Source organism: Festucalex cinctus, chromosome 1, assembly GCF_051991245.1.
Source record: "Festucalex cinctus isolate MCC-2025b chromosome 1, RoL_Fcin_1.0, whole genome shotgun sequence".
Taxonomy (NCBI): domain Eukaryota; kingdom Metazoa; phylum Chordata; class Actinopteri; order Syngnathiformes; family Syngnathidae; genus Festucalex; species Festucalex cinctus.
The window spans coordinates 27576114-27588014 of record NC_135411.1 but is presented as its reverse complement, the minus strand read 5'-3'; the positions used below and the strand labels follow the sequence as shown (position 1 = coordinate 27588014).

At 43.5% G+C, this 11901-nt stretch overlaps 1 protein-coding gene across 6 annotated transcripts in view; it reads right to left on the bottom strand.

Annotated features, from left to right (window-relative positions):
* The window catches only part of stat5a (signal transducer and activator of transcription 5a), a 56095-nt gene that overhangs the window by 6873 nt on the left and 37321 nt on the right, over positions 1–11901 (bottom strand). For all 6 annotated transcript variants that reach the window (XM_077527057.1, XM_077527066.1, XM_077527075.1 and 3 more), the window contains exons 3-12: positions 11614–11770; positions 10738–10827; positions 9702–9876; positions 7911–8041; positions 7674–7825; positions 6648–6803; positions 5831–6010; positions 5044–5131; positions 4590–4712; positions 2856–2948 (exon numbers count right to left, since the gene is read on the bottom strand). In XM_077527057.1, the coding sequence (XP_077383183.1) occupies positions 2856–2948; positions 4590–4712; positions 5044–5131; positions 5831–6010; positions 6648–6803; positions 7674–7825; positions 7911–8041; positions 9702–9876; positions 10738–10827; positions 11614–11770 (1345 nt within the window). The remainder of the gene's footprint in view (positions 1–2855; positions 2949–4589; positions 4713–5043; positions 5132–5830; positions 6011–6647; positions 6804–7673; positions 7826–7910; positions 8042–9701; positions 9877–10737; positions 10828–11613; positions 11771–11901) is intronic.

Here is an 11901-nt window from a genome sequence, read left to right as displayed (position 1 = left end):
AACATTAAGCCTTAATATTTTATTTTAATGCTGTTCAAACATGAAACAGATAACAACCTCTATAAGACTGAAATTTCAGATAAATAAATAATACATTTTCATATAAATCTTACACTCTACAAGCTTACTGATTAGTATTTTCTAAATTTGAATGAAAAAAAATCGCAACAATCGACTTATAAATTCGTATCGGGATTAATCGGTATCGAATCGAATCGTGACCTGTGAATCGTGATACGAATCGAATCGTCAGGTACTAGGCAATTCACACCCCTACATCCATCCATCCATCCATCCATCCATCCATTTTCTTAACCACTTACTCCTCACAAGGGTCGCAGGGGGTGCTGGAGCCTATCCCAGCTGGCTTCAGGCAGTAGGCGGGGTACACCCTGAACTGGTTGCCCTTTGCGATCAATGAGATCAAAATCAGCAACTGCTCCAATAAAAAGATGTCACTCAAACATTAACCACGCCATCCCATCAAAATCAACAATTACTATCGAAATGTCACTACAATAGAAGTAGAAAAGTGAAGGTCAAGATGATGATCCCAGCTGGAATGGCCACATCTACCCGAGTACAGCGCACCAAGAATTTTGAAAATTGCATGAGGGATTCCACAGATTTTTGTGTGTGTGTGTGTCAAAAAAATGTCTTCAAATTTGAGTAAAGCCGTACACTTTAAATACTTCATATCGCTTCACCCTTTTCGTTGTATCAGCTACTCAGGGAACCCGTTGTCCAACTGGCTGACAAGTTTCAGTTAAAAATACCCACCGATAAGCTCATACGGGACAAAATTTCAAGTCAATGTGTCAAAATGACCGTGATACGACCGTACGGAAGAAGGAAGGTCGACTCGTCATTTGGGAATTGAAGTTACTAGTTTACTTTATTACTTTAGTGACCTTTATCTTGCACTCAACAAATACTAATAACTACACTAATACGAAGTGAAAAAAATAATAAACAATATTAACAAACAAACAAACCCCCTCTAACAACTAATTAAAACTATGCAAATTTAAAAAAACAAAAGTAAAAAAAAAAACAACTAAACATACTGAAAAATTCAAAACAATTCTGACCCTGGAAGAGGTGAGCCTGACACAATTGCTATTGCTTGATCATCATTCCTTCACCAGTTATTTCTAACATCATGTTACAATAAAAAATCCCAACAAAATGGCAGCACAAGGCAATCCGTGCTGTGTTCAAGTATGGTACATGTATTACAGCACCACCCGACAAACACCTAACAGCCTGCATCTAAGGAAGAACTTTTTGACCCCGACAGAGGTCTAAAGTTTTGCCTTTAGAGATGATGAGTCACCACGTTACACACCACTGCGCACAGTGGGCTACAGTTATCGACAGTGTATGAAATGTAGCGGCCTGCTGAGCCGAGGCAGAGCAGAAAATCGTCCGCAGGGTGTCCATGCGGCTGCTGCTGCTATTTCTGCGTATATCTCACCACCTGTTGTGCCTGACGACTGCTGAGTGTTATACAGGTTATGAGCAACCTTTAAAGATGGATTTATAGCAGAAAGTTTTCATACTTTCATCTATCAGAGCATTTCAAGCCCTGCACAGTACGATTTAATTGGTCAGGTTTTCACTAAAAAGAAAACTTCAAAAACTACCATATTTTTCAGAGTATAATTCACATCGGAGGATAAGTCACACCAGTCAAAAAATAAATAAATAAATAAATAAATGAATAAATAAATAAAAATAAATAAATAATAAAAAAAAGAATCGTGACGAAGAAAAAAAAAAATCAGCCACATTTGTAGAGAAATTTTATAAAAACAGAGACTCTCGGAAATACACTCCGAGCGAGCACTGCTTCACTCCTATTGCTGAGAAACTCGGAGTGTTGTTCAAATGTGACGTACGGTAATTCAAGGTGGCCCCAAAAAAAGAACCAGCGGAGCCCAGTGTATCAGGCAGTATAGATGGAAGCAGTTCAAGCATGAGCTGCTGAGTCTGCCTCTCCGAACGCACACAAACTCTCAGAGTGGTAGAAGGACGTCAGAGTGAAGTTTCATTTTGGGCACCAGTCCAAGCTCCAATATTAATACACTGCATGTCACACAATTATTATATACAAGTCGCACCTGAGTATAAGTTGCACGACCAGCCACACTATGAATAAAGTGTGATCGTAAAAACCCATGAATCCAAAATGATCAAAATACTCAATTAAAAGATCAAGATCTACACCTTGACTAGAAAATTTGAGCCTATACTGAAATCCTTAATGTGAAACTCTGACTTACCTTGGAACCTTTAACCCAAATAAATATTCCTAACCCCATATTGAAGCCTGAAATAAATCGTAACCTTAGACTAAGAAGCCTAAATTTCAAAACCTGAAGCCTTAATCCACCTCAAAACCATAACCCCAATTTGAAACCCCAACTTTCAATTAAATCCCTAACTTGAATCCTTAAACCTAAATTGAATTCCCAATTTAAAACCCTAACCTAAAAGCCTAGCCCCAAATTTAAACCCTAACCCTCAATTAAAACGTTAACTTGAAACCTTAAACCTAAATCAAAACCTAACCTCACCCTAAATTAAAGTAAAAAATTGAAATTGTGACTGGGAAACCATACCCTACATTGAACTATGAACCCTAATTTAAAGCCCGAACAATTTAAATTGAATTGGAATTAAGAATGTCACAGAAAGGCTTTTTTTTTTTTTTTTTTTTTTTTTTTTTTTTTTTAAAAGGTCAGATGATTCTGATGTCATACGGATGTGACTTGTATCGACAAAGAATTTCTGAATTGCATGCAAACACAAATCGGATCTGGTTAACAACAAATAACAAAACGTGTACTCACGGGCTCCGCAAAAGCGTTGTCCCACAGCACCGTCGCCGTGGCGTTATTGTCTTGGCTCCCGTGGACGATTACCACAACAGGCAGCGACAACGTCTGTGGAGACATCACCAACAACACAAGCAACATCTATCTTTTTCTTCAAAATGGATTTACTGCAAAGCAAGAATATTTAATTCCGGCAATGTGGACCAAACTGACATCGGTGGGACAGGGACCAAACAGCCCGTATCAGGGGCTCCTCACCCTCCTCTCCAGCATCCCTGAATAGACCTTACCAGGGAGGCTAAGGAGTTGTTCTTCAAGTTGTTGATTGCAATTCACAGTTCAAGGTTTAAATACAAAAACATAATGAAACATTGTGTAATTACCAAACCCACATAACTTGTAAAATTTTGCTAGCTTAATGCTTAAACACACAATGAAAAATGCTATAAATGGGCTCAAAAAATTAGCATCAATGTCGCGCTAATCATAAACCTGAAGTGAACTGAAGTGTTTCAAGTTATGAGCGTGATCACTGAACAAATTAAACTCATACATCGAAGCACCAATGTATAGTAAAAGATGCTACTCTATTTCAAACAAGTACTTGTGTTTAATAAAAGTTACGTTACTTGTGCAAAAAAATACTCTTATAACAGTAGAAGTACTGAAGTCACTCCTTTACTTAAAAGGTGCACGATGCAAGATTAGACTCAAATTTGAGTGTTAAAATAACCATCTTTTTCACCCGCACATGTTTTAATAATTGTATAATGGACAGGAGGCACGACTGTGGCACAATGACTGTTGCCCCTATTTTTCTGTAAAAGGAAAAAATGTTGGAGCGTTCGGGCCGTAAACTTTAGCTTTTGCTCTGAGCATGACGTCATGCGCGTACACGCTATTGTCCCTGTTAGCTCTCGCGATTGTTCACGCAACTTCACGGACAGGACAGCTAATTCGAACTGGATTTAAAGAGACCTGCACCCGATACGTCCACTCCACGGAAGACAAAGAGAAGTAAAAATCTTTCAGACCAGCATCACGGGAGGACACGGATAAATATAGGAGCAGCGTTTGTCAGGTGGAGAGAGCTAAGAGCTATCCTGGGGATGAAACGGGACCCACAGCTTGCTGACTTTTTGCGAAAAAGGTAAGACTTCGTAGCGAAAATACGATAGGGTCTATTTATGATTAGCAGTGCAGAATAAAACTACCACACGGTCGCTAACTAATGTCTTGGCACTTGGGCATATTAGCAACACACTGCTATCCTCAATGTCATCGGATTCACGGCATGCACTATTTACGTTTGGAAGGTTGTAATTACATAAGCTTTTGGCACTCAAAATGACTTTCACATACAAAGTAACTAATTAATACGTTTCTTACCTCCGTAGACATTATTAAGCCTATGAAAAAGGCGTTGTGCTTCGTGTTACCGTTTGTTCGATTAACTTGGAGGTTTGCTCGTGCCCAAAAAGTCGCGCACGCTCCTGGCCGTGTGCACGTCGCTGGGGTCCATTCCACGTTTCGCCAGAGGGGTCGCAAATGTGCAAAAACGCCGAATCTTGCATCGTGCCCCTTTACTTAAGTAAAAGTACAAAAGTACGGAACTTGAAAATGTACTGAAGTGAAAAAGAAAAAAGTAAATTGACCTTTTTCAAAAATAAAATACCAATTTAGATTTATTAACTCTGTACCTCTGATTCACCTTTGATTTCAAGTGTCGGTCCGTTTGTGTTTACTCACCTTGACTTGGAAGACGAGCTCATTGCTTCCGACGCTGAACTGGGATTCAAAGAGGATGGTGAATTTCTCCTCCGTGACCGACTCGGCTCCTCTCCTGTCCGACCGTTTAATCCTCTTCAAGGACTGCATGCATGAGACAAACGCAACAACAAACCATACTGTAAAGCAAGGCTGACATTACTGCTTGTTGCATACACGTAAAACAGCAAGAAAACAGTTTAGATTGGCACTATCAGTCAACCTCTTTTTCTCGTCACTACTGCAATTTGTACATTTACATTTAACATGCTCACGATATGACCGGCAAAAGTATATGGAGACAAGTATCCCTTTTTCTCCTCCCTGTACTTTTCATCCACTTCGACAAATAAGGCCCCTGGTCGCTATTTGAGGAAATTCGGTGACTGAGTAGCTTTTATCCAAGTGTGACGTTAGTCCATTTACACGCCCTCACCATGTTTCTGAAGTGAGCGCTGAGTGTGCCCGTGGTCTGATGATACTCCATTACGCAGTTGTTGTTGAGAATTTCTCCGCTGCTGTCACTAAAAATGCAACAGAAAGTAAATAACATCGAGAAGCCTTCCATTAGATGTGCTTTTCCACACACAATTTTTTTTTGCATAAAATTCTAACTAGTATTTTTCCATTTACTGTGTGAGCAGACAAAACAGTCTCCCTTCGGGGGAATGAAAGACAAGATAATGGTGTTATTGTTCACCATTTTAACTGCTGACGCACTCCTGCTGCGTTTGGAATGTGGAACAAAGCGGACGGACGGTGCTAAAAGTGGATTCTGCATGGACTCTTCTGACACATTGTTGGAGTTCCAGCCATGTCTGTGTGGTGAGGTACGTTAGGAATCAAGTGTAATCCAGTGCAGACCAATTGTAACAAGTGCTGGGAAAGTCATTTAAAAGTTTCTCTCTCTTCTCTTTAATTTTCACCCAAAGAACTGTGGCATGTTCACAAAGTAATAGGCAAACTGCATGTTTAAGGACTTTTCTAAGGCTACTTTAACTGCATTAAATTAGAATAAAATACGTCTGACAAATGGCCATTCACATTGATAATGGACAATTTTGAGTCTTCAATGTACCTAAATGTCATCCATGCCTAAGAAATGTGGGGTTTTATAGCTTGATAGAATCCATCTCAAAGTCAAGGTACCGCTGCAGTCCCAACCTAGACGTAAGAAGCATCAGGAAACATTCAAAAAATGTTAATAATGTCACCAAACTTACTTCCTGGTGCTCTCGTTCTTCAGAAGCGCCTTGGCCTGCTGCTCGCTGATGATGGTTGCCTTGACCTGCGGTGGGTTCATGTGCACGTTCAGCTTGCCGCCGACCAGCAGGCGCACGGTGGCGGCGAACTTGGTTTGGGTTTTGAGCACTTGCGGGGGCTGTTTCTCGATGATGAAAGTGCTGATGTTGGGGGGGGGGGGGGGTTGGCAGGGGGGATCACAGAAGTGGGGTTGAACCTTAATGCGCTTTTTCATTTTGTAGTTAAAGTTTGATTAGTTAATGTGGATTGCGTCACCAAGGCAACTGAATGGGTTCGCCATCTAATTACGGTAATAGAACATACTGCATTTTGTTAACCACTTAAATCATTAAGCTTGATATGCATCTATCAAAGAGTCTGTAACGAGCCATTCTTTACATGCCTGGCATGATTTTGATATTTTTATGAGCCCAGCTATTCACTATAGAGGCTTGTCAAACCAAAACTCCAGAATCCTTTGGACACAAAAGAATACGGAGTCCTTCTGTCTTATTTTATATTTTTGTAAGCTGTGGGTTCTCTTGCAACTGTTCACAGTTTGGTGACAGCAATATAAATACTTATTTGTGAATCCATTTGAGTCTCATGAGAGAGCAGTAGCTTTTGCTGAGCAGCTATAAATCATCTCCCATTTATTTTTTAGGGTACTGTTGTAAGATGAGTTGGAATTGATATTTAAGCCTTTTGGGACTGTAGTTTGTGGTATATTTATGGTTGAAATTATTAATATGGGGGGACGGGCAAGGTCAATTATTGCATTTTTTTTTTTTTAGCTACCTTGTGACCAAGGCTGAGATGATGTCTGTTATAGTGCTGTTGAGTTCATTGAGGAGGTCTTCAATGGGACCCGGGATGGGCAGCTGTTGTCTGAGGTGCTCTGCTCTCCGGATCTGTTGCCGGTTCTGCCAAATGGTTTCAGCCAGCTTCTCGCACCTAATAAAAACACCCCCGCACCCCCACACACACACACACGCACACACACCCACACTCATATGGGATAAAAATAAAGTCTTTGTGTCCAGTGAGTGTTTTTGATCATGTTTAGCCATGTGGATAACCGTGTTGTTATTCGTTTTTATTCCCATTCTCATTGACTCTTAGCCTTAGTTTTAACAAACTTTTTGTGAACATAGGACTTTGATTCAGATCTTTTGATCAGCTTGTGATGGGATAGAAGGAGCACCAAGTAAAAAATCTATACTGTCTCGTTAGATTCTCATGCTCGTTGGCTGCCAACTGGCTGGCCAATCAGAAGGTTGTTACAGCAGTTCACCATTATCTGCGTGAACCCCCAGTTTGCGTGTGAGGGACAAGTGTGACATCATCGAGTGTGCACGTTATGTGCGAACGCTCCGATACAGACATGTCGCTGAAACACCCGTCTGTGGCCCCGTGGTGTTAACAATTTATTAATGGTGCATGAGAAACGGCCGCTCGCATTCAGCGATCAAGAGACATGCGCACATTGTCGTCAATGAATATCGCCTCAATTCCTCCACATCAGAGCGCAAAGTTTTTGCGCAACCATTGAATTAAAATCATTTCCTGTTCAGTGAGCTGAATTTGTTTTATGTTGGTGCGTTCATTGAAATGTGACTGCAATTATTCTATCCCTGCCTTGTTTCATTTCGACTTGTTGGTTACGTCTACGTCTCACCCTTCTCATTAACATGCACTGTCCCGACTAAATAAATAAATAACTAAAATGTCACTCTCACGCTCATTAGGCGTCAAACTTCTGGCAGTCCACGTGGCCCTCGGGCGGAGCAGTGATCCTAGTGGGAAGGCAGAATGGAAGCTCACCAGGACTGTAGGATGTCCATGCCCCCCTCCGCCGGGCCCCCGTTGCCAGCCAGCTGTTGCCGTCTCTTCCACTGGATGAGCTCGTCGTCCAGGATGACGGTCTGTTGCTTCCTCAGCAGCTGCAGTGTTTTTTGGTGCTTCTCTGCCAGGTCCTACATGACAACAACAGCGTCACCGTTTCCGTTTGTGAGGTGCTCATGCAGCAGACGTAAGAAAGAAGAAGAGTCAAGTGGATACCAGTCTGTACTTCTGTAGTGTGTTGGCCTCCCTTGTCAGCCATGCCTCCACTGTGGCTCTCTTGCTGAGCAAGGTGGGTTCTCGTAACTGACGGTCAGCAGGGGGCAGTGTGGCCAGGCTGGACAGCTGAGCTAGAAAGGGGGTGGGGGTGATTGGGCATGAATTCGAAAGACAGAAAGTTAATTGATTTCTAAGAAATTTTTCAGAGGCAGTTTGCTTTTTCATTGTCATAAGAAGATGCACTAGGAAGATTGCGGTGCTTGTTGATGCATTTGATCAAGGCCGAGGCTCACGTGCAATTCCAGGCAATTCAATCTTGCAGAAATGGCCTTCTAGTGGTATCTCCAGTTCTATGTATTCAGGCCTCCACTTTCAATTAAAAGCTGCTTGCATTGGTCAACAATCTACCGGGTAGCTCCACCTGGTATCGTCAGTAGGGATGTAACGATATACAAACGTCACGATACAATATCACAATATGAATCTCACCATACGATTATTACCACAATATAGTGCAAAGGTTGGCAATAAAAAAAAAAAAGAAAGTCACAATATTGTAATAAAATGAGCTCATATGAAAAAAACACAATATTGTGCTTTTTTTTTATACATAACAATCCATATAAACAACCTACAATCACGAATAATAACACTTTATATTGAGGCACTTGCTAATGCAAGCGCACATTGAGTTCCTCCACATTGACTCCACAAGCATATTACGTGTGCCTACATCTGACAATTAGCACGGATTTAAACATAGAGGGGACAAAACATGCCTTGTGAAAATCAAACTGCACTAAGAAACTGGCCACCAGAGGGTGCTAGAACTGCACAAATGGAAATCAACCTTTTTTAACAGATATGCTGTTTTTAATATCGTGACATGTCGATGATGATATTGGGGCAGTTTTAATATCACAATATCACAATACTGCTGTAAGCAGTAATCTACATTAGTTCTGCAATGGAGCAGGCAGGATTTGCTGCCAACCATTTTAATGAGACAGACCCGCTCCTTCAATACAGGCGGCTAAATTCTAGGACACTTAAAAACAGGGTGTAAAAGAGTGCTGTAATTATTGAGCCTTTTGTGGTGGGATCGAAAACCATGTTTGACTTTGTAAGTTTGGACATGATAGGACAGGGCGCCCGTGGTTCCCTCTCCCCTCCCCCTTCCTCCCCCCCGTCGCCTCTCCCTCCTCGCCTCCTCCCGCCCATCCTCCTCTGCCTCCCGGTCCCTTTTCCCTTGTCGCCCTCCCTCCTCCTCTCCCCCCCCGCCTCCTGCCCTGCAGCCGCCCTTTCGCCTTCTTGTCGTCTTCTCCCCGCTTCCCCCGCCCCCCCCCCCCCTTCCCTGTCTGCCCTGCGGCCCCTCCCCCTCCCTCTCCCTGGGCCTGGGGCTCCCTCCCCGGCCCGGGCGTCGGGCTCCGGGGGCCGGGCGAGGGTTTGGGGCCTGCCCCGCTCCGGTATAACTCCTGGTGCCCCGGGCGGGCCCCGGTGGCTGGTGGGCTGTCCGGTAGCCCTGCTGCGCTGGCTGTCCGCCCATTGTGGTGCCGGGTGGATGAGGTGGGGGGCGGCGGGGGGTGGGGGTGCTGGGGGGCGGGCGTGCCACCTACACCCGCCGGGTTGGGTGAGGCCCCGCTGGTCGCTCCTCTTACTCACTTCACTAGCTTGCACTATACACTTTGTAAATATACACATAGGGCAAAAAAAAAAAAAAAAAAAAAAAAAAAAAAAAAAAAAAAAAAAAAAAAAAAAAAAAAAAAAAAGGACAGGGCGCTCTTGTCTCACCCTGGATGCGCAGGCTCTCCTGGTACTGGATGATGAAGTACTCTTGGTTGTGCTGGAGCTTGCGCAGGTCGTTCTCCGTGTCCTGGGTGAGCAGGCGAAGCTCCTCGAAGGCCTGGTTGATCTGCTGGTATTTCTGAGACATGCTGTCCAGCATTCCGCCCACCGGAGAGCTGGACTGTTGAGTTGAATGGATGGGGCCGGTGGGACAGAAAGACAGTTTGGAAGAGTGACGTTTGCGTAAACAGCAGAGCTAATTGGAGAAAGTGAGAAAGAAACCCAGACAAACAGGATGCGCTGACACTCGAATGAACTAGTGATTGGAAAATCCATAATTGCAAGTCTAAGATAAACAGCACTGCATAATTGTGGTCCATCAGATAATAACTAAACAGGGTTAAATCCTCATCAGTCCACATTTGCTAATAGAGGAGGCACATTGTGAGTGGAAATCGATTCACGCCAGGAGTTACCGAGAGTCAGACGTTCACGCACTGCTGGCTCGGTGCCTTTCGTAACTCGTGGCTTGCAATAAAACATGGCAATGTCAAACTTGATTTCCATGCCTTGCGACAGCGTTGTGGCGGGTCACTGCAGAAATGATCGCTGTGAAATAAATGTTTACCCTGTTTCATTTGGTTGGTTCAAAAATAATCTCTTGTGCCATTGCTGTGCTAACACGTCTGATTTGGTTTGGGTCAAGCAAACTACATTCCTCGAATGCTAACAACAAATACAACCTCCAAGGAACTGTTGATAAAGCCCTGAATGAAGTCAAACCTGTACATGCAGGTGTCTTCAGCAGGTAGAATTTATGTTTCATATGATAGGATAAAACTTTAAACTTCTTTCCCCTAATCAACTCCTTGGTCATTTTAGCCGTTTGCTGACTGCATCGTTTTTAATTATTATTATTTTTTTATGGCAGACAGAATGTTTCCACAGACTTCTGAGTACATTTGAAGCTAAATGAGTGTGTGTGTGGTTTCAGCGTGACGGACAGGATGTGTGTGCAGTTTGGCAGCGCGCACCCACTCACATTGGTGGCCTCCCGCACGAGCCGCTGCTCAGTGTAGAGGATGTGCTTGATGCAGCGCACGAGCTCCAGAGGACATCGGTCATACGTGCTCTGAAAGACAAGGAGAACATGTGCTGTGGTTAACATCTCGTTAGCCACTGACAAGGCGAGTGGCCGCCGCGCTCCGCACTCGCCAATTTAGACGCATAAAGGAGCTTCTCGCCGGCCTGGCGGCGAGCCCATTAAAGTAGCCTAATGACGTCCGTCTCGAAAGAGCGGCGTGCTTCGTTTTAGTGATCATTAGCATACCACACGATTACAATTGGATTTCCATGACCCACCTGTGAAATTGTTACCTCCACGATGTGCTTTCACTTTTACAAAAGTGTGAATATTTGGATTTTGGAGATGCAACCGTATCTTCAATGCCAAAAAAAAAGTCCCCAAAGCAAAATTAATTAATGGCGCCAGATATCCGGGAATCCATTTTAGCAAAGCCAATCCCCCTTCGCCCAGTTTCACAGCCTGGTTTCCGGGAGGCGAGCAGAAGGCAAGAGAAGAATGGATTTTGAGAGCAGGGATCATAAATAGCAGCGCTGGCTAACTACCAAGGGCTGCACTTGGACTGTCCTCTTGTTTTTCCTTGCAGTGGATACAAACTGTTCTGAAACATTTGGTGCTCCTGTGTGCACACTTTCCAAAAAACATCAACAAAGGGACAGCTTGTTCTATGAGAGAAACTGTTTCAATAAAATAATTATAATATCAAATGTGGCTGCCTAAAGAAAACAGTGAGTTGGGTATTTTTCTGGGTGGCTGGGTTGTCATTTTCATGGATTAACGAGCGCCCTTTAGCAAGCTAGAATTTTATGCAGCGCCAACATCTTCACGACTTACCTTGAGTTGGCTGGCATAGTGTCCCAGTTTGATTTTGAGCAGAAAGCCATCCTCGCCAACCTGGTGTTCCGCCTTGTTCTGCAGCTCCTGGATCAGCCCATCCAGCAAGCGCTTGGCTTTGAACTCCTCTTGCGGGTTCTCCAAGTCGATGTTGTCCCTGACCGAGGCAAACAGGCATGTTCCAATTGGTTAAAACGGTAGACGCAAGGTGCTAGCTGAACGGAGACCTCACACCCTTTCATGGACACGCGAAGTTGGCATGTGTGCCAGACAGAGGCTTCGGATGGC